Source organism: Lytechinus variegatus, chromosome 7 (assembly GCF_018143015.1).
Source record: "Lytechinus variegatus isolate NC3 chromosome 7, Lvar_3.0, whole genome shotgun sequence".
Taxonomy (NCBI): domain Eukaryota; kingdom Metazoa; phylum Echinodermata; class Echinoidea; order Temnopleuroida; family Toxopneustidae; genus Lytechinus; species Lytechinus variegatus.
Genome location: NC_054746.1, coordinates 25,693,223 through 25,717,374, shown reverse-complemented (window position 1 = coordinate 25,717,374; position 24,152 = coordinate 25,693,223). Strand labels below are relative to the sequence as shown.

General features: G+C 34.2%; 1 protein-coding gene across 2 annotated transcripts in view; it reads right to left on the bottom strand.

Annotated features, from left to right (window-relative positions):
* Positions 1–23,786, bottom strand: part of LOC121418847 (arginine-hydroxylase NDUFAF5, mitochondrial-like) — a 90,954-nt gene extending 67,168 nt beyond the window's left edge. The window contains exons 1-6 of one of the 2 annotated variants that reach the window (XM_041613030.1): positions 23,687–23,786; positions 20,391–21,049; positions 18,939–18,979; positions 18,330–18,393; positions 17,656–17,703; positions 11,704–11,810 (exon numbers count right to left, since the gene is read on the bottom strand). In XM_041613030.1, coding sequence (XP_041468964.1) covers positions 11,704–11,810; positions 17,656–17,703; positions 18,330–18,393; positions 18,939–18,979; positions 20,391–21,049; positions 23,687–23,705 — 938 coding nt within the window. In that variant the 5' untranslated portion in view covers positions 23,706–23,786. The other variant, XM_041613029.1, reaches the window with a different exon arrangement.
* Positions 23,787–24,152: the final 366 nt, after the last annotated feature.

Sequence of the window (24,152 nt, the reverse complement as noted above, 5' to 3'; positions counted from 1 at the left end):
TAGCGTAAACTGATCAAATGCATTGAACGTTTCAGTTTTACCCCCATGCCTGGTTGGTTAACACATAGACTTACAACTGCATATAAACAAATTGACTTTTTTTATCAAGCAACGGTTGGTAGAATTGCAATAATAATTTGCTACCAGTACCAACAACAAATTCATGAGACAGATCCTGACTAAATACCATGACCTACAGTTAATTCACATCTACATTAGATTTGGAGCAAACTTCATGAAACAAATTACTTGACATATTATTTTAAAATGTGACCTTACCAATAGCATACAAGAGTTAGAGCAATCCATAACAGCAATCAATGAGAATCAGTGACAAAATGTTTTAGAGAGCATCCCATGTCATTCCCCATTCTATACTTTGTTTCAAGCCACATTATCTCATAAAAACAGGTAATTAGATTGGCTATTTAATGTGCAGTGATGCTAACATCAGCTATCAATAATACATTTTTTAAACATAATTTACGACAGGGACCTACTGGGTTCCATTACGTTCAATACATTCACATCTACCTTAGATTTAGTCAGGTTTCATAAAGCATCTCATCATTGAAATTGACACTTAAACATATCATTAACCAATCAGATACAACAATAGCTTTAACAACTGTCACTAAAAAATAGAATGCTTCACTAACTGTTACTGAATTACATGTACATAATATATTCTCTATTTTCAATAAGAAAATAAACTACTACAATCAAACTGATTTGATTGGTTTATGTCAATTTTTTTGTCAAAATGAAATAAAAACTTCATTAATAGCAAGTTTGTTTAATTTAATTCTTTTTTTTTTACAGATGGGGGCAGCTTCCTGCTGGTTTCTATGATCTACATTTACCATGTATTGACATCTACCTTAGACCTAGGGAGCCTTTCACTAAGTGTCTAAATTTTCAATGAGAAATTTCATCTATGCCAATGAGAAGTTAGGATTATAGTAGGCTTAGCTACAAGAGGTTCAGTGAAATCTCTCTCTCTGTTAAAAAAAAAAGGATCTGCAAATTCAATGTGCTGTTTCCAATTACTATTTGAAATGAAAGTGCTTTACATGTATATCAAGACACTGCAGAAACATTGATCTAAATAAATGGAATTGCGTATGTTGTAAACAAAATAAATTGGGAGGTTTTTATTTCCAACACAATTCAAGGCAGACTTCACACTCTCTTGTATTACAAACCACACGCATTCCGTTTTTATATGCTGGTATCAAAACAAGAAATTCGTTCTTTCCATCATGACGACAGAAAAAAAGAAATGCAGCAAAAAAACTCTTGTGTATTCTGGCATTGAAAAATGGGTGGTTTTATTCCTACTTCATTTATTTTGGTTTATGATTGTTCTCCATTTCACCAAGAAAGAATATTTGAATACTCAGAAGTAGAAAAAAATGCAACATGACAGTACAGGGCTCCATTTGATATCATGAAACAACTTCGAGTTTACTGTCCTCAAGTTCAGTGCTTCATACAATTACTTTACATTTTATTTCTGAGCTATACTGAATCTGATGAAAGCTAGTCCATAGATGCAATCTGAAACATGGACAGGTAAAGGGTCACTTGGACACAATCTGCCAAGTCAACAGAGCTGGATGCTGCACATGAAAATGTGCCTATGGGAGTCACACTGAGTGATATTCAAATAACAGTATACACTGTACATGGTATGCGGTCTTATTGTATGCATGTTGCAAAAGAATTTCACAGATCATTTTAATCCTGCAAATGACCGAGATTGTGAGCTGAATTGAAATAAAGTTAAGATAGAAATAGAACTCCACAGATACATGTACTGTATGCATACTAGAATTACAGTTCAATCAGGATTTAGCACCATCTTAACTTACAATTATAACTTCAGTCTTTTATGCTCGGGTGAGAATAAAGAAACATTGAATTTCTAATAAAAAATACTTGAAGATTGTGAATACTAAAAAGTGTTTCCCTCTTCTGAGATGAACTGTATATTCCCAACACTATGAAACAGGAGTGGTCAGGGACCTTACTCAAACATATACAGTAGGTAAGGAATTCAATGAGAAATTTAATGGCACCTCATTCACTATGAAATATGATTTTTAAAAACCTCCTTGACCAGGGATGAGGAAAAATCCTGAAGGCAAGTCTGTGCCCTGTATAACGATGGACTATATTGGTCAGAGGGATGGCTTAGCCTAATTTTGCAGGTTCCACATGAACAGCACTGCAGATAAAAATCTGTCAAATCCTTCAAGTCAGGCCCCTCCTTGGAATTTAACTTGTTATCAAAATCACATCATAGAATCCTACAGCAAATTTGCTCTCATCCAATCAAATTGCATGATTTCAGTAGCTTATAACACTAGCTTATAACTTGCTTCTGATAGGTGTTATGAAGCAGAGCCATTAGAAGCTACTGTAACACAATGGTTAGTGATTAATCATACGCTTGATTTTCATGATTGATTGTACATTGTAGTCAATGAAATCAATCATAGAAAAATGTGTCTACGATCATTGCGAAGCTTTGTGTAACAGTCCACAGCAGGCCACAACTACTTCACTCTTTTTCTGGACCCTTGATGAAATATCCAATATTACTTGTGTCCATACATGAATACATTAGATGAACTAGAAATAGTGTGAAAATTGCATTCAGAGATAAGATATCGATCAAATCGTGGAAGCAATTTGGTCTACGGATTATGTACAATTTATATTATTGTTTTGAAATGCCTCAGGAACTAGTTCCTCTATACATTTGGACTAAGCAAGCACATATGGTGAAGAAATTGGGTTTGTAGAACACACAAAACATTCCCTGGGTAATTCAAATATAGAATGTATCATTTCTAAGCTTACCCATAAATTGGCCTCTTCAAGAAAATGTTCCATGCATTTTCATATATGAAAATAAAACAGTTCCAACATGTCAAATTGAGGTATCTCAAAACAAGTACAAGATCAGGGCGTGTTTCCACAAAGATTTAAGTATGACTTAAGTTGCACTTTAATGCTGATACGTACATGTACATGATATGCAACTTGCGATCTTATTGTTAAATACACAGTAGTGCGCATTGTCATGTCACAATCTGGGGGGTGTTTCATGAAAGGACTTGTCGGACGTTTTATCCGACAAGTCCTATTTTATCCGACAGTTACCATAGGAACAGTGCCTCTCAACCAATCAAAATCATGGAAAGATGTCAGATCTGACAACTTGTCGGATGAAAATATTGATGAAACGCTCCCCAGACCAATGCAGTCAAGCCTTTCATACTGTACGCAACTCAGTATTTAAGTAATTCTAAGTCATACTTAAATCTTTGTGAAACACCTCCCCAGTCATGTGAAAAGTTGTGCATAACTTAACAGCTTCGTGACACCCCCCCCAAAAAAAATAGAATTAATGAATAAATAATAACAAGTGGAATGCCTCTGGCCGTCTCACCTGCATCACGCGGTTCAATTTAGCAGCAGTGCTGACTTTGAATACTACTCTAACTCGCACAAGATGTTCAGTGATACATGGTTACTCTTATGTCCACATTTTATGAACTAGACCAATAAACTTACAGAGATATGATGGTTATTCAACAAAAAACCCCAACATGGCCAAAGTTCATTGACCTTACATGACCTTTGACCTTGATCATGTGACCTGAAACTCAAACAGGATGTTCAGTGATACTTGATTACTCTTATGTACAAGTTTCATGAATCAGATCCATAAACTTTCAAAGTTATGATGGTAATTCAACAGATACACCCAATTCGGCCAAAGTTCATTGACCTTTGACCTTGGTCATGTGACCTGAAACGTGCACAGGATGTTCAGTGATACTTGATTACTCTAATGTCCAAGTTTAATGAACTAGACCAATAAACTTTCAAAGTTATGATGGTAATTCAACAGATACCCCCGATTCGGCCAAAGTTCATTGACCCTAAATGACCTTTGACCTTAATCATGAGACCTCAAACTTGCACAAAATTTTCAGTGATGCTTGATTACTATTATGTCCAAGTTTCATGAATCAGATCCATAAACTATCAAAGTTATGATGGGAATTCAACAGATATCCCCAATTCGGCCAAAGTTCATTGACCCTAAATGACCTTTGACCTTGGTCATGTGACGTGAAACTCATGCAGGATGTTCAGTGATACTTGATTAACCTTATGTCCAAGTTTCATGAACTAGGTCCATATATTTTCTAAGTTATGATGACATTTCAAAAACTTAACCACAGGTTAAGATTTCGATGTTGATTCCTCCAACATGGTCTAAGTTCATTGACCCTAAATGACCTTTGACCTTGGTCATGTGACATGAAACTCTAATAGGATGTTCAGTAATATTTGATTAACCTTATGGCCAAGTTTCATGAACTAGGTCCATATACTTTCTAAGTTATGATGTCATTTCAAAAACTTAACCTCAGGTTAAGATTTGATGTTGACGCCGCCGCCGCCGCCGTCGGAAAAGCGGCGCCTATAGTCTCACTTTGCTTCGCAGGTGAGACAAAAATAAAGTTAAAAAAATGCAAAATTACATAAATTAATTAATTAATTAGTTTATGAATCATTTAATAAAAATAATATCAAAAATAAAAAAATAAAACTAAATGTTTCCATAAAAGAATGGTTGGATGACTCACTAGCATATTTCATTTCCTCTGAACTAAATACATCTCTGTTGTCATATTGGTACAGACTACTCCATCCATCCATGTGATGACCAGACAAGCCATTTAATACCTTTCCTGTTGTCACATTCAAGATCTAGATATGTCTGTTATACAGGTGTAATAATAGTCACATGACTAACTTGATGCTTCTCAATAACCACAACAAAAGGGTATAAGATATCACCATGTACTTTTCAGCAGTATCTGTAACTATTAAAGGTTCAAAGATAAGTTCACTTGATATGAAATCAAATTTAGGACGAAACTAAATTTTCATCAATAGCACCAAAAAACCTCAGTGTATTATGTAATATATTTGAATTGACAACACAATCAGGAATGAAATGTTTCTGAGTATTAGTTTCATGATGCTCTGAACACTACATGGAACTATACACACAAATATTCTTCTTGAACATTTCAACTGTTTTTTTTTTAAGAAGTCTTGTTTTTAATGTTAGGGCAAATTATGTGAAAAGAACTTGAAAATGAACAATGATTGTTATAAGCTTTCCAATAATACATTATAAAGGTATACAATCATTCACTTTTTGTAGTCTTCTCTCACAATACATGTACATGGAAATTCTGAGGTCTTGTAGCATGACTATTAACAAAAAGCTTCTCATAGCCTGAGCTACGTAAAAATAGCATTAAAAAATTGAAAATTAAAAAAATGGAGAGGAATTACCAAGCTTATACAAAATAAACATTTCCTTACAAATTAAAGAAACCAAAGAAATAAAGCAAAGTGTAATGGGCAGTAACAATGGTAGAGGAAAATTACAAAAAAATTGAAACAAGGAAAATGGCAATGATAATAAAACTCTTCATTATGTTAGACTATATAACAAGTCTAAGATAAAGACAACAAAACAGGATGAGTTGAATGAGCGAGCAAAGGGAGTTACAAGTAATTGAAATTTCAATTCCGAAAAAACAAGATGAGATTGGATAATGATCACACAATCTATTCAAGACAGAGGTAAAAGATAGCTTCAAATGGTGACCAAATAGCAGTATCGATCTCAATGGTGAACTTCTTTGCCCTGTAACAAGAACTGAACAGCTCCAAGGTTCCGACATAACGCCTGTTTTTCTTTGCGAGACTTGAAACAAAATAAGTCTTCTCGCGGCAACAGGATGCATAGAACGTTAGAAGGGGAGGGGAATAACCTCAGTATGTAAGAGATAGATCTGAAGATCAATGAACACAAGGTGAATGGTTGTACTTGTATTTATCTCCAGCTCATTGCTAGCCAGCACAGCTCAATGATTCCACTCGTACGAGCCAACAACTTCTTTCTGCATCACTGTCTACTTTGATTGCTTCAAGAAGAAAAAAAAGAAGGAATACCATGAGCAGAGTACGAGAAGGATGTTCACTCATTCCAAAGTATCTGTCAAGGACCAAAACATGTTCAAAGTTTTCTTCTTTGTTTTCCACTTCCTCTCAAAGGGTTCTGTTCTTACACTAACACAAAAATCCTTTACATTAAGTGATCAAACTTAATCCCCCCATTCTCTCCGCACCTATTTCTGTATCAGTCACTTGCTAATTCTGTGTTATTAATTGATTTTTTTTCTCTCATACATCTTTTTTGTTATTTGTTATTATTCTAGAATCTCTATTTTCTTCTTTGTAATTACTAAAGGTGTGAGATCTGATCCATAGAATGGTCTGAGACTCCGAGGTTAAGTCCTAGGCTCATTTCATTAATTATTTTCATTAATGGCAAATTAACAGCTACTGTACTACTATAAGGTACTGAAATGTACCCCTTTGATTGGTCAAGAGTATAATCTTTGATAGAAAGCTGGCATTATATCTAAAACACACTCAACTTCATGATATGGGACACAAGACTGTAGGCTTACACTGAGAAAAAAAAAGCGAAAATAACAAATTACACCGCATCCAACATTTCAGATGGAGTGTGTCCTTATGCTAAGGTGAGCACATTAACAATCAAAGATTGATGTTTACTCAATGTTCACATGAGATTGATAAAACCCAGGCCATCTCAGTCCCCTAAAATAGCTGCAGCCATCCAATAAATCAATGTTAATCCCACCTGCCACATGTTTGCCACTTTCCCTCTGATCTTTCCTCATTAATTCTCTCCAATGCCTGAACTGATGTGCAAGAAAAAAAATGAAACGCATCATGTGTTTGCAGTCTATCTTGGATGTGACAGGGAATTTTATCAAACTTTCCTGGGTAATAATGAAACATTCACTGCAGTGTACATCTGTGTGAGAATATTAATATTTTGAAAATCATCAAAATAACTACGGACACATAGAAGTTGGCTGTTTTGCTTCATTATTTTCAATAATTAAAATCTGGAGAAAAAATAGACAACTCCAAAAAGCAAAAGTCAAAAGATGAAACAAAAAAATGTGTCTTTTCCATTATTTTAAACGATAACTATTACTAAAAACAAATTCAGTGACAAAGCTACATGTACATGTAAATCAAGAAATTCTCTTTACAATACAATGAATTGATGCAAGCCATACAAATTCTGCAAAGTACATATAATTCTAACTTAACATTTAATGTTTCCCACACATTCAGTTTTATGGCACTTAAGCAAGTCCAAAATGGTTCAGAATTTATATTATTCATACAGTCTTCATTATAGGAAATCGATCATAAAAAATGCAAGAATGCAATCTACTTCAACAGAAAAATCATTTAGGTTGCTAGGACTCCATATAAGTGTAGTACGAGTATGTCGTTGGTGAAATCATCCTATGATTTATTCATGGAAAATGTTGTGCTTCTGTAACTTGGTGATTTGAGAGGAATGATATAAGTGTAGTTGAAACTTTAGGCTATAGTACAGATAACTTTCACTGTTGTTTTGAGTTGATTATTAATACAATTGATACACAAAAACGAAAGAGAAAAAGACAAACAGCTGAAAGCCAAAGAGATTTTTATTATGATGGTGGTCCCCCAAGGAATATCTTTTATTTCAAAAAATCTTTCATTTGATAATGTTCCTTATATTATTATGAGTAAGTGTACCAAACATCTCATAAAAAATTGAAATATGGGAATTTCTTGGAAAAAGCCTCTGGCAGTCATTTTCAGATTGAAAAAAAATGGTACCCATGTCTGCGTACCCATTCACTTTGCACATGATTCAGGGATTTTGATGAGAAAGGCTGAATTTTGAGGTCGTCACATGAATGAAACTATTGGTGCAGGTTTAAGGAAAATCCTTTTAAGATTACAAAAGTTAATGGAATTTTATTTTTTATATGTGAGCAACTTCGCCATTTATTGCATCAGTAGAAATCAACACAGGTCTTTTTTTAATAATTAAAAGAAAAATATCTTATTGTACTTTCAGTATCAACAGACAAATTATTTCATAATTTCAATTTATTCCACTCCTGAAAGGAAATCAAATTAAATCCTCATGAACATTACACATTGAAATATATGCATATTTCATTACATATTGTATCTCTTCATATGACCTCACGTACCACAAGTCTCACCAGATTTTGTGATCAATAAAATATGCAATAAGATCTTTTGACCCATAGATGGCCTTTGACCTAATAATCCACAAAATGTATGTGTTATATTACCCAATGATTATTTGTACCAAGTGTAAACACAAGTGATGAAGCAATAAAGAAATGAAAACAAGTTGAACAAAAACTTGACCTTTGATGTTCTTTGATCCCCTCATCCTCAATTAAACACATGTGGTATTACCCTGGGATTATTTGAATTTTCAACCAAGTGTTATCGAAATTGATGCAGAAAGAAAGAAGAGAAAGTTACAAAAAATTGAGATAGTTGCAAAAAAGCAAACATGACCTCATTATCCTCATATCATTTGACCTTTTGACCCTATAAGGCCCCATGTTTTGCATTAATTAGCTTTGTGGTACTACCCAAGTGTAGACCAATAGACTAACAGGAAGAGTACTAGGTCTCTCCCAATTTTTATTTAGGCAAAACAAAACTCAAAAAATACCTTTTTTAGGGGGGTGAAACTCTCTTTTTTTAATCACAAAGGGATGGTGAGGAAAAGGATACACTGTAAAACATATCTTACAATAAGTCTATAAAATCTAGTGTCAGAGGCTGTACTTGTGTCTTTGTGGTAGAAAAAAACTAGAGAAAGAGGAAGGATGAAAAATGAAGATTAAACAAGAAATGTCTGAAGATTGAGCTCTGCAATGAATAGTGTGACTGTATAATATTCTGCTGGCATTTGCCTCTTAGGTGATATGTTATTTCTTGGGTGTCGATTCCTTTAGGCTGCGAGACAAGACCAAAAGCATCATTCATTTTATACAGAGCCACGCTCAATTCAATGCTCTGGGGGCCGTTTCACAAAGCTGCTCGTAAGTTAAGAGCGACTTTAAGAACGACTGGTCAACCTTTCTTACGCGCTAATAAACCATTGCCAATTAACACTTTGGTGTATAGAATTTACCACAAGAGACCATCACCAGTCGTTCTTAAAGTCGGTCTTAACTTATGAACAGCTTTATGAAACACCCACCTGGTATTTTTAGCAAAATGGTCTGAAGTATGGTACAAGATGCTTCCAGGGGGCCGTTTCTCAAAGCTGTTTGTAAGTTAAGAGCGAGTTTAAGAACGACTGGTGATCATATCACCAATGAACATTTAATGGTGAATATCATTAACTGCAAGAAAAGATCACCAGTCGTTCTTAAAGTTGCTCTTAACTTACAAACAGCTTTATGAAATGGCCCCCTGATGTATTAAACTTTCAGTACAGGGTGGTGTTTCATAAAGCTGTTCGTAAGTTAAGAGCGACTTTAAGTTACGCACAACTTTACGAATGACTGGAACCTGTTCTTAGGCGCTATATCAGTTACATAGGGATATCATATAGCACAAGAAATGGTCACCAGTCGTGCGTAAAGTCATTCGTAACTTACGAACATCTTTATGAAATGGCCCCCTGGTGTGATAACTTTTTAAACAGTATAATGTTTAACATTTATGTCAGAAGTAAGATTTTGTGTGAATTAGATAGTGCATCAGGATGGGTTTGAGCCCTACAGGGGCATGATACTGAAAGAGTTGCGAATAATTGCTGCAAAAAAATCATACGCAAGTCCCAAATGTGTGCTTCTGATTGGTTGAAAGTCAGATCTGCATTTTTGGTTAGCATTTGAATGTAAATCTTTCTGTGCATGAGGGATGGATCTGGGAAGCATTTAATGAAGAGATCTGTCGGACGTTTAATCTGACAAGGCCTGTTTTATCGGATAGTTACCATAGTGCTTCTCAGCCAATCAAAATCTATGAAATTGTATGACAACTTGTTGGACAAAACTGTTCATGAAATGATGCTCCCCTTAAGACAATACAGGATGTTGTACACAGTTCACATAATGACAAAGATCAGAAAAATGGAGACTATTACTGCAGATAGAGATTCATATAAATAGCCTGATTTACTTTAATACTTTCCAGCAATTCACTTAAAATTGAAGCTTTACATTGCAAGGCAAGGCACTACATTTGTTTTTTATCTCAAAGATAAACCATCCTGTGGATGATGTTCATGTCTGCTCTTCCATCTAAGCCAAGTGATAGATAATGTGATAAAAAAATTCAGACAATTTTCCCTCAGGGATTTTACAAGAAAAATATCATGAAAGTGACAACACAACCTTGAATATCAAAAGTAAAAAAAATCCTCAGATTTTTTTTCAGGTAACTAGAAACACTTCTTCTACCTGCCACTTCGAATGCCTAGGGCTAGAGATGGCAGGCCAATTTAAATTTCATGTTACTCCTCACTTGCACACTAGATTGCTTCATGTGATGTTACTTGCACTTCAACAAGCTCACATTCAACATTCAACACAACATTGGGAATGTATAGCCTATAAACAATACATACATGGCTAGACAAAACACCAACCCATGCAGAGATAGGATAGCCTGCTGCTCCTTACTAAAAAACTTCCAAATGACAATGAACTTTGTGTTTAAGACAAGTACTTTGCCCTGTAAAGACATTTGTGTGGCCCACCCCACCCGCTATCATGTTCATGCACTGCATGTATTTACAAAATAGATCAAAGCACTACCCACCTTTATACCAGTAAACTTTACCAGTCACCATTCCCTTGTCTTGGAATGCTGGTACATAATTGTCCTTCAATTTTTTTTTCTTCATATATGTTTAAAAATCAATCAGCAGTTTTGAAGAGGAAAAAACCTTTCATATTGACAATAAAATTCATTTAATATCAACTCAATATGCAAGCAAGCAGTCTTTTTTATTTTTTATAAATCAAGCTATTAAGGTGGTCTGATGGTGTTAGGAGAAAAAAAATCCACATTTAAAATCGTAATTCAGTCACTACAAATGAAACTGTGAAAACAATAAAAAGAAAATCATACTATTCTACAAAGAACATCCACTTTCCTACGGGGTTTGGAACCCTTTGCATCAACTTTTATCAAATTTTAGGAAAGTGCAAACTTGAATGAAGCCAAGTAGAGAAAAAATAATCAGTTCATTGCATATTTGTTTTGTTTCATTGCTTTCACAAATAACCCATTTGTTCAAAGGCAATCTGTTTTTAGCATTTATATGAGGAATGGACCAAGTGGACTATAATTTGGTGACACAAGACTTTGTGAAAATCACCGTAAATATCTAGCTGCATCTTTGGAGATTATCTCATTCTGCTGTCCCACCACCACATACGTTACATGGTCTGCTTCAGGCATTCTCTGGCTAGGGAATCTGAAATTGTGACTTTATACCATTTGAGGTTACTACATACACTGTAGTACTATACAGTGTCTGTTGGTTGTAAAAACTCATTTCCATTCATGGTAATGGATAACCAACACCTTCTGGGTGAACACCCTAGTGGTGTTAAATTCCAAATTGATGCTTATTCTTTAAGATAGACTGAACAGGAAATCTGTTTAACTCATCTAAAAAATGAAAAAGAAATTCATGATGGCACTCACCTGAGACTACTAATGACTAGATCTAAGGATTCCTCTTTGAAAGGAACAAATTCTTCATCTGCAACCAGCTTTATCGTCTTTACACCCTCTGGTGTTGGGACCTGGTCCTGTTACAGAAACAAACACATACATGTAGATATCACATGTAATTATGCATTAAGACAAAATTCTGTTTGGATATAAAGGGGTAAACTCAGATCATAAAGTAGTTCTTAGGAGTACTATTAATGTTCATTTTTAAGAGGGCTCCTAAAATTGCCATGTTTTGTCAGGCAAGGATTACAATCTTATAGAGCACCATTGAGTGTCAAGTTTGGCCAAGAAACCACATTGGGCAACATCCAAGACTGACATTCCTGAATGAGCATTGAGTCAAATTGCTGAAAATAATCATAGTCGTGAGGCTGAGAGTTCGAATCCCTGCTCTGCCATTGTCTCCACTTTGATAAATAGTCAGCCACTATTCCTGATTAAATAAGGCGTAAAATGTTTCCTATGTACATGTAATTGGTTGTATACCAGCTTGGCGTTATACCAGTAGAGAGCTGACCTATCTACTATGGGAGTTACTATAGCATAAATAGTATTCAAAGCATTATTGAATCAGCATGTTGGTATTTTATATTGAGTCATTCAGTGTAAAAACTAGATGCTCCCATTAAAATCCTTTCTTTCACTAATACACGTAGTACAAACGAGGTAAACAATATAAAGTCAACACAATTTGAAAATTAACATGCATGAAGTGAAGAAAAAAAATCTGCATCAAATTTATGTGATCCAAAATGAAAATTCTCAATAAATGAAGTACGATTTTTTTTTCTTTCATAAAAATGCACAAAATAGCATGATGAATGTTTGGGACAAAATGTAACAATTTTCTGCAAATATTAAATTATTAAATGGAATGAAACTAGGTTTAAAACTAAGGAGTTAAAATATATACATGTAGTACATTTTAAGTCCTTTTCAAAGTATATAATCATTCATGCATTTAAGGTTTAATGGCTGACTCCAATCCTTCATTTTTCATCTACATTGCCTTTCTATATTTTCTCTTTCTTTAGTTGCTCATACCTAATCCCCCCCCCCCCCTCCTCCCAATCTCTCTTCCATCTTCCTCTCTTCATATCTCTTTTCCATTTCCTTCAATCTCACTCTAGTTTTCAATTATTTTTATCTCTCACTCTCTCTCATAAATACACAAACAACATAATAAAATTTAAACACACCACTGCTATTTTTCATCAATTTTCCCTTCTAATCCACCAAAAAGCACAAGAAACATGACTTCACACCAATCTAATCAGAAAGAGAAATTTCAATATTGAAGTCAGTTGCCCTTTGGTGACTCCTACCAATAATGGATGTCTCCGGCAGCTGATGTTTGGCTTCAAGACAGCAGAAGACCAAAACACTCCTTGGGGGTAAAGAACCAATTATTGCATCAATGTGTTTTCTGTCATGGCTTGTGTCAAGATTCACGCCTTCCAAAATTGAAAAGCTTAAAAATTGCATTCCCATGAATAAATAGTCTCATTTCAATAATGCATGATACACCCATCACACATTTTATACAGGGATTCTCAGTTACCATGTTTTAACAGCATGGAGATGTTTCGATGTTAGTTCAAGGGGATATAAGCAGAAAATGACAGATAAAAAACCCAGAAAATTTAAGGCTCGATATTGACTTGTGATGTTACACGTGAACAGTTGCCCTGGTATATGTCATATACTAATACAAAATCCCAGTAAGTGTAATTTTCATGCTTCATGCTGACTGGGTTTTCTTTCATAGAAGCATGTATGATATACTGGTATGTAATATCTGTTAATATATTCAATTCACAGCCTTTTTCAATTTTCTTAGGAATTCATATGACACCTCATATAGACAGTGACTGTTTATATTTTAAAGGACAAGTCCACCCCAACAAAAACTTGATTCAAATATAAAGAGAAAAATTCAACAAGCATAACACTAAAAATTTCAAGAAAATCGGATGTAAAATAAGAAAGTTATGGCATTTTTAAATTTTGCTTCATTTCACAAAACAGTTATCTGCACATCTTGGTCGGTAAGCAAATGAGGAACTGATGACATCACTCACTCACTATTTCTTTTGTATTTTATTATATGAAATTATGAAATATGAAGTATTTTTATTTTCTCGTCATTGTCATGTGAATGAAGTTTCATTCCTCCCTGAACACGTGAAATTTCATTATTTTATCATTTTGTGCTTCAGGACAGGAGGTCCTAATTGTCAAATTCGTAAAAATTGAAATATTGTATAATTCAAACAATAAAAAACAAAAGAAATAGTGAGTGACATCATCGACTCTCTCATTTGGATGTAACTGGCTCGTTCATATAACTATTTTGTTAAAAATAAGCAAAACTTTGAAATGTCATAACTTTCCTATTTTACATCCGATTTTGATGAAATTTTCAGCACTGTGCTTGTCTGATTTTTCTCTATTGATTCAAATCAACATTTTTCTGAGGTGGACTTGACCTTCAAATCTCAACATTAGAGCTATAGAAAAATCAATCATTCTTTCATAATTGTCATTCTTTACAGAATTTTACACTTTCATTAATGGGTATACTCCTTTCTGCTATCAACGAAAACACTTTTTAATATTATACATCATCTCATAAAAAAACTTACATCAATAAAAATTCAAAAGGTTTTATTTCCTTTTTAGTTTTCCCTGCTTTTTGCATGGATGAAAAGATGGTGACATGGTCTATCCATCATTTCTTGGGAAAAATTATTCATATTGTATTAATCAATTACCTAGTGGAATAAGGTGGTCTATGTATAAAGTAAAAGGGAGTTGCAGAATTAAGGGGTGAAGGGATTATTAATGCACTCATGATTAATCAAAAAATATATCAAGTACTGTACATAAAGTTTAAGTTTCCTGAGTGCTTTGAAATCAAAATTAAATAAATTCCAATAGCGAATGGAAAAGGCCTTTTTTAAACAACATAATAACCCGATTATATAAAAAAACAAGTGGAATGCCTCTGGCGGTCTCACCTGCATCACGCAATTCAATGTAGCAGCAGTGCTGACTTTGAAAACTACTATAACTCACACAAGATGTTCAGTGATACTTGGCTACTCGTATTTCCACGTTTTATGAACCAGACCAATACACTTACAGAGATATGATGGTAATTCAACAAATACCCCCATGTGGCCCCAAAGTTCATTGACCTCACATGACCTTTGACCTTGATCATGTGACCTGAAACTTGCACAGGATGTTCAGTGATACTTGATTACTATTATGTCCAAGTTTCATGAATCAGATCCATGAACTTAAGTTATGATGGTAATTCAACAGATACCCCTAATTCGGCCAAAGTTCGACCCTAAATGACCCTAGACCTTGGTCATGTGACGTGAAACTCATGCAGGATGTTCAGTAATACTTGATTAACCTTATGGCCAAGTTTCATGAACTAGGTCCATATACTTTCTAAGTTATGCTGTCATTTCAAAAACTTAACCTTCGGTTAAGATTTGGTGTTGACGACGCCGCCGTCGCCGTGGGAAAAATGGCGTCTATAGTCTCACTCTGCTATTCAGGTGAGACAAAAACACAGTAGGAACACCCTTGTATTTTTTTCATGAATCAGGAAATTATTTTGGTGAAGGTAAGACATCATAGTATCTAACCTCCTCTGAAACAGGCATAAAGACATCACACAAGCATAAAGCCATTGGGAAAGGGGCAATACATGCATTTAGCATCAGCAATCTTCATTATTAAAAGAACCACTCCCCTTAAATAATCTACAATCGAACCAACCAGATATCAATAAATGTAACATCAAAAATAGTAGCACAAGTAAACATGAGAATCTTAGATTAAACATAAAATGTATGCATGAATGGGCCAATTAATAGTACTGTATAAAATTTTTAAATGAATGAATGAATGAATGAATAGAAACTTGTCTTATATGTAACAGTTGTTCAAGATCTCATCTGAGGAAGATAATTGATTTTTCTCTCTGCATTAAAGATATTCTCCATCGCATCATTATTGATTACATGTAGTGCAAGAGCAATGGTCCATGTGAAAACCCTTGAATTGATGAAAAAATGAAATGTTTGAAATTTTATGAAATAGAATAATTAATATTTCAGTATTTCTAGTTTTTAAACTAAAAGTAAAAATCAATACGACTGACTTTCGAATTTCATCTGCATTAAATTTCTGTAACAATATGCTTGGTTTTATTGTATTCAATCCACTATGTATTGAAATGGACACTGGCTCTTCAGATAAAAGTGACCATATGAAGTTTACTTCATGAGCCCTAACATTGTTGCCTCAATTGAGGAACATATTTTAGTAGTTTGCTGCCCTCTTGCATCATATTCATGAAAACTGAGAGACAAGACAAGGCCACCTTGCTTAGAATGTAGAATTCTACGCATTTATTTCCTTTGTAACTTTAAGTACAGTGCAGATTTATTCTTTGGTTGCTTTTTTTTTTACAAAAGTCAAATAGAGTCATAGATTTGACCAAAATGTTGATAGTAAAGAATTCACTTTTCATTTGTCAAAAAGTCCTGCACTTTTCCTCCAGACTTTTATCAAAATTCAATGATCTACAAGAGCTTCTGCAACATTTCCACTTGTTCAACCCTAGCTCTTACTCGTTTTTGACATATTTCACACATAATACCTCTTGCTAAGGTTGAGCCATCCAAGGGCTTCATGCACATAATCTCCCATGGACACATTCTCACACCATCACACTAATTTACTTTCAGTCTCTTATATCTCTCACCAATCTTCAAACATACAAAAGGTACGTGAATATCATGACCTAATGATACTGTGAGTAATAACTAATGGCTACATTTCTAAACTATCACAATGTGTCATTCAATGTCCCAAGGCTTCTCCCAATAAAACTTCCCTCTGGCAGGCATGTTTAGCTTTAAAATTCTCAATCAATATTGTAACTTCTATAAAAGCATCATTAATTTTGTTCATTAGTTTTGAAATCACAGTTACGTAGGTAACATCAGTGCTTTCATCCATACCAAGTTTGCAGATTTACAATTTGGCACCGGTTTGAAAGACTTCACCAATGTTAAATCAACTGTTGGTGCTTCTGTATTCATACTCTTTTGGAGATTGGATTAACAGAAATCAATAGTGGGACTTCCATCACTAATGTAAAAAAGAGCATTTGTTAAGAGAAAAAAGAAGAAATCGAAATAGCTGGAGTTGAGCAAGATTAGAACTTAAAAAAATAATGGAAAATGAGAAAGTGAGACTATTGGTGCCAAATCATAAATGGAACAAACATTGCCTTGCTGTGAAACTGAATTTTGATGAGTTTTTATTAAAAAAAGAAACTTTTCCTTAATGAGTCACCCATGAGAAAAAAAACGGCAAATATCACAATGAAAGTGAAGCATTTAGGAAGGTACCAATGTGTGCAATGGGCAAACTGTTTTTTTTTTTAAATATCAAAAGTGGAATGGATAGAAAGCTACTGCTGAACCAGCAGAGATCACAGAATTACACAGGTTTTTCAAATATACACTTGATACAGTACAAATTATCTTGTTTTTGTTAATCATTTTATTTGAGTTTGGGGTATGCTAAACTTTGACCAAAAAAAATTCACATGACTTTTGATGTTGGATGTCTTGTAACCAATATATAGCAGATTCACCCTTTTTTAAATTTGTCTTGGATAGCTTGAATACTACGATCTTTAGAAGAATATGAACTACATGTACTACTATCTTGGATTTTCTTTACATCTTAAAGTTGGATTACAATTTACTCATTCTATATTCTCAAGGCAAGGTAAATTATAGAAAACAAAACAAAAAAATCTGGGCATCAAAGGCAGAAAGCATAAAATGTTAATAATAAAAACTATTGAAACTAAATACTTACCAGCATTTTCTCAGACATTTCACACTGATACAAGGTGCCAATTTCATCCTATGGGAATTTAAATGAAAAAAAGGAAATTTAAATTAAGCCTGATTTTAATGTTATGAAAGACAAACAATATATATATCAACGCAAAAATCATGATTTTGATATTCTTGAAGAGTGTGTATGTCTGCAAGATATGATACACCTAGAGCTATAGCAGCAGCTATAATGATAAATAGTAATAGTCTGCATACAATGTACATATTCACATGAAAGGAAATCTCATTGGTTCGACACATGAGGGGCACCTCCCTATACACAAGGCTCAATGCATATTTCAGCCAATTTTTTACGATTTTGCTAAAAAAAAGCCAAATGTATTCAAAAGTTAGAATCTAGAGTAACATCGACAAAAGCAGTCACTTTCATCCCTGCTGACAATGTAGTAAGCAAAAGCCTCCTCTTTTTATGCACATCATTGCTAGTGTGACAAGACCTCATATCCTAGAATTTCAGAAAATCAATTCTTTGGGTTTTTTCATGATTAGATCATTTCTCATGATCATGATCTTCTAATTGTTGCATGTGTGTTATATGTAATAGATTAGCACTTGTCAGCTATCACATGTTTTTTCATACAAGGAATTGTTTGCTTTTGTACATACATCTCAAATATCATCTCGTCTCACCTCAGTTAAGTAGTTAGCCATTAAACCTCTCCCACAGCCAAGATCTACGGCTACTGGAAACTTTCTGCAAAACAAGAAAAGACAACATATATTAAAACTCTCTCAAAGATATTTAATCAAAACTAATACGTAAAAGGGACATAAGTCTATTTCTCAATGATTTTTTTTTATATAAAAGATGCAACTCTTTTTAAGTTAATGTAGCTTACACTAATTTTTTCAACCTGCCATACAAGAAAATTACATCAATTGACTACAAACATACAAAATGGAAATGAGTTCAAAGCCTTTTTTATGAACATCACCTAGTATTCATATTAGTCTATAAATTTAGAAATGTCAGAGTTCAACTGAGGCACAATTTACTATGAACATACATGTAAGTCAATTCACCAATGATGAAGACATAGTTTGAGATGGGCTTTGGCATAAGCTAAGCAGAAATTAAAGTAAAATAGATGAAAATTGGTAAATGTACTATAAGAAATATGTATTATCATTTTCAATACTTTTGATTCATTACCTATTGATAATCATTATAATTCTACTTCAAGGTTAATATGATTTTGAAGACACTAGTACGCTAGTTCTTATGATCTCCTTGTTTACCTTGTCACATCTCTAATTCTGTCAACCATTCGGTAAGCTATCTGATGAAAAAGAAATAAAAATGTACATTCGAATTTAGGTTACTTCAATGACCCCACAAAGGAAAGGAACAACAAGAGCTTAAGTTCAATTTGAAAAAAGAAAAATTATTTGTTTGGGAGTAGAACGTCATATTTTTCCATAATATCAAACACAGCTGGCAATCTTTTTTCCAATTAAGATCTCATTTGTTTTGGAGTTCCATATTTCATATATTAAATGTAAACATTTTGTATCAAATGAAACAAAATTGGTTAACATCACATCAAGTAGTTAAGATTGATTGATAATCTGAACATTTTAATCTCCCCCCAAAAGAAAATAATTGGATATCAGTGTCTAACTCTCCTTCATTTATCATATTTGTGACTTTGATGAAAGGGTCATGTATAATGGGTATTTCATATTTAGTTGTATGATTTCTTAATAAATCTGGCATGTTCAAAGCTATCAAAAACTTATAAATATTATGTGTCAAATTGAGCTCATTCAATAGTACACCACTAAAAGATCTGTACTTTCAAGAAATTTAATTCCCAAGAAAATATTTACATATCATTATCAAACTTCATAAATTTCAAAGAGTATAGTTTTGGCCTGTTGTCCTGAACTAGATATAAAGAGCCATGTTGGTCAGCGATATTAGATTTAGTATAGACCTGACAGAGGTATGAACACCTCGCATACCCATACATAAGTGCTGAATGAGCAATTACATCTAGCTCTTTGTCCTTTCATTAGTATACTCGTTTCTTTGATGATTTAAGAAAATTTCAATTTCATTGAATTTCCATGAGAATTATTGACAGATTGCTTTACTTCCACTTTTAATGTAGGATTCTTTAAAATTAATTGACATTAAACAAAAACAGTCAACTTTGGGTAATAAATTTAACCAATCAAAATTACAAACTTTTGATTAATCATTAGTCAAATCATTCGCAAGACAAATCAAACCATACAATCTACACGTATTGATTTTAGTCATGTGCTGTAAATCTATTCTATTTCATTATTATTTTACCTTTGCCATCTTAAGTCAAAGCTATAGAACTCAAATATGGTGCCTGTTGTAACTTTGCCCAGTGGCGGGCCATGACCCGGAAGAGACAAAGCATTGGAGGGGCACTGTATTATTTGTGAACACTGCTGTGCCCCTCCAATGCTTTGTTTTCTCCGGGTCACTGTCCGCCACTGACTTTGCCATTATGGCAACTACCATGGCAACAGGGTTCAGCAGCCAATCAAAATCTAGGCTACCATGGTAGTTGCCATAATGGCAAAGCTTCAACAGTTGTAACTCTTTATGAAATAGGCCCCATATTAAACTTATATTAAACTTAGGAAAGGTTGGGAATAAAAAAATGTATGGGGAAAAGGCTTCATTACAGGTCAGATAATAGGTTTAATTACTTCATCTTTGATGTAATCATACACCTCTACATCTTTTGCCAGTGCAGCCCTGTCCCTCTGCTTCCTCTTAGTCTTGCGATCAAAGACATTCATTACACTCTCCCCTCTAGCTGGATGACAGAGATTTGAAGAGGTTGACAGGTTTCTCTCCAATGATCTTCTTGTGACAAACAAGTTCCTTTGGTCTCGAAACAATTGTTGATATCTTGAAAGATGCCGAAATCCACATTCAGATGCCAGGTGTTTTGGGTCGATCTTTTTTCTATGAGAGCAAAGGTAATCATTTACCGTCCTGGTAATTCTAGAAACCTTTTGGCTATATGATGTTGGAGCAAAAACACTCCTGAGGGAAGTTCTTTGTCTATGGATGCCTTGGTGATTATACATGGTGGCCTTCCCTGGGCTCTGAAAAGTTCCGACGCCTAAACGTTTTTCTGTTAAAAAGTGTTGATATCCTGATGCTAATAAGCTTCTTTTCCCTCCAACTTTCTGTTTTGTTTGAAGAAGACATGAAGTCTTTCCTTTCCAAGCTGATCCTGCTAGAGAGGATTTCAGGAGATGTCTATTTATCCTGGTCTGAAATGATGCCGAGAGGACACCAGACCAATACTGGCAATTATGGAACATGGCTGATTTTCCTGTTTTGTGGAAGCTCAATCCTGTGAAATAAAATGAAAAAACAAAACACACAATAAGATTTTTAGAAATATGATTAGTACATGTAGATGACAAGTACAGACACATTATCTTGCTGTGACCTTGAAATATAAATGATGGTAAAAAAATCAGATGATCTTTGTTTCAGACAAGTACCAGTGACATTAATTACAGGGGCCGCGGAAGAAGGGGGTGGGGCTTCACTTTTTTCCAAAACCAAATTATCAAATTAGATAATATTGATCATCATCATCTGGACTTCTTCCTAGTTTTCATTTAAATTGCTCTAATTTCTTGATCTCTGCATCAATCATGTTCATACTTGGTGAATATGATCCTCGAGTCATACCAATTATGCATCCATGAGGATGATGAGATCGAAGGTCATCTAGAGGTCAAATTATTATATTGCATATTTTAATCATTGCGAAATCAGGCAAGACTCGTGGTTCACAAACCATCTGGTCTCATTTAAATGTGTTATCTTTAGGCATTGAATATAAGAAAAGAACTTGTCAACCTAAGCAATTAAGGAGATTTCCATTATTAATTGGGAAAGCTTATAATTTATTCATATCCTTTTATTATAAGCAACAAAGTTCCTATTATCAAGGGGACATTGATTCCTTGAACAAGTTAAATTGTGTGCTTGACAGGACAATGTTAACTCTAACAGAAGGATTCATGCCTTTCAAAGGCACCATAGCCTTCACAGCAAATAATGAAAATATTTGATTAAATAACAAGTTTCCTATTAATAATGCGAATCCCCTTGCTCGGGTTGAAATTTTCTTCAGCTTTTACTTATTAAAAAAACAAGATTTACTGCACTGCTGAAAATACCATACTAAAAACAAGAGAATATAACTAAATGAATAGATTTTAAAATGAATATAATTTGAAAATTTTGGCAAAGATAATGAAAAGAAGGTTTGCTGATTAGATTCAGACTTATTTCTAACAGAAAATAAAGAATTAGCAATAAGTACATCTGATGATCAATATTTCATGCCATTAGGTGCAAGCCTTTTTTGAATCTCTGACAAAAACATTTTTTGTTTGCTTAAGCATTATGAACAAAACTCAAGTTTTGAAATGGCATTTGAAAGATAAGAAATTAAACTTTAAGCATTTTTTTTTTGGCAAATTTTTTTGTAAGAATTAAGTTTAAAAACTTTTTTTGCCAAAATGTTGGTTTAGGCCCATGGCAGAAATAATCAGTGACAAATCTAAAAATCATGAACTTGACTAGTAGTAAGGATTATAGAGCAATAGTAAGGAGTTTGGTGACTTTTTGAAATCTTGAAGGATCCTAACAAATTTTATATCATTGGAAAGCTTGTGAAATAAGAAATATAATGGTGATTCAATCAAGTCACTGTCTATTAAATATAGATGGAGTCATGGAGATATTACAATTTACAGGGGAAAATATGCAGATTCTGTTCTGTCAAAAAAATATTAAAGACTTATTGAGTGGGGGAGACAGTGGCTTTTGAAATCTTGAAGGAATCCCAACAAATTTGGTACCATTGGAAAGCTTGTGAAATAAGAAAAAATGGTATATAAATAAATCAACTCATGATGTCAAATATTGACAGAGATATTTCTTTTAAAAGGGGAGAATATGCAGATTTTTTTTAGAAAAAAAATGGTATATAAATCAACTCATTATGTCATATATTGACAGATATTTATTTTAAAAAGAGAGAATATGCAGATTTTTTACAGCAAAACACTGAAAAGTAGAATGTCATATTACTTGCACAAAAGCAATGAATGGGACTGTGTAATACTTCTTTTTAGAGAATACGGAGTTCATTTGGGTGTGGAAACGACCCACAACAATCTTGAAAGTGCAATGCACTACATGTACTCTAAGTAGTACCATGCGCAGCAAGGCATGCTTTGAAATTATTTACCGTAATACCGTATAGGCGCTAGGCCTACATAATTTTATCCATATAAAACTTCAGTTTCTCATGGTATAGGTTTCTAATAACTTTCTATAGGGGTTTTACTCCTCCTTTAATGGTTTCATACTTGTTTTATACATGGGTGTACAGATGGATACAAATTCTGAGAGGCATTTCACCGAACTCCCTAGCAATAGAGAAGAGATGAGAAAAGTTAGGAAGAGGAGGGGTGAAGTATTCAACCATGTTTGACCCAAGTTTATAGACAGGAATAACCGTCATTTCTGGGGATTTATTCAACAATTTCTGACATTTTACTATAATCCCCATTCATATGTATTGGTGAGTGGAGCCAACGCAGTTCAGTGGAACACCCAACATACAGAGACTGAAGCTTAATTGGTCTACCGGTATGTTTGAACTTCGAATTCGATCCGAGTGACATGTCACATCACGTCGAGTCAGTTCTGCTGCGGAGACTAAGCCAATTCTTCCCCTCTTCTCTGGCTGCGAGAAAAGTGGGGATACCTAGTCCTGTCTGCTGCTTTGCAATTGCAGTAATCTACTAGTATTCAATCACGGTAGGCGAAACTTGTGGTTATAATTTCACAGAGACCTCTACCCTACCAAAAGAGAATCTATCGCATATGAATTCATTATATTGTAGAATATCCCTGGATCTAGCTGTACATGTATATCGATGGAGAAAAAAAGACCTCTCACCTTTCCCTGCGAGCTGCATTCTTGCGACTGTGTCTTCGAGAAGGCAAGCAGAAAAGAAAATTTCATGTGTGAGCGCGACTGAGACGAGACGGTCGCTGAGCTGGGGCCGATTGCACGAAAGGGTCTTTCCAAGGACCGTCTTTCGTGTCGCCCATCTTTTATGATACGCTATAAGAGGGGTGTTTCTGAAATTTATGATAAAAAAATAAGATTCGTTAGCTTACTTTTAAATCAAATTTTTTACAATTTCATGATATATCACATCATTTTATAAACAAGCATTTTGTTTATTTTAACGGACGAATAAAATATGTTTGCAGATGATTTATTTAAAATGCGTTTCACATGGCGCATCATAAAAAATGGGCGACACGAAAGACCCTTTGCAAAGACCCTTTCGTGCAATCAAGCTAACAATTCTCGAGGGCTGGCCACAGGAACGCTGTAAAGATTTGTTCAAATCGCG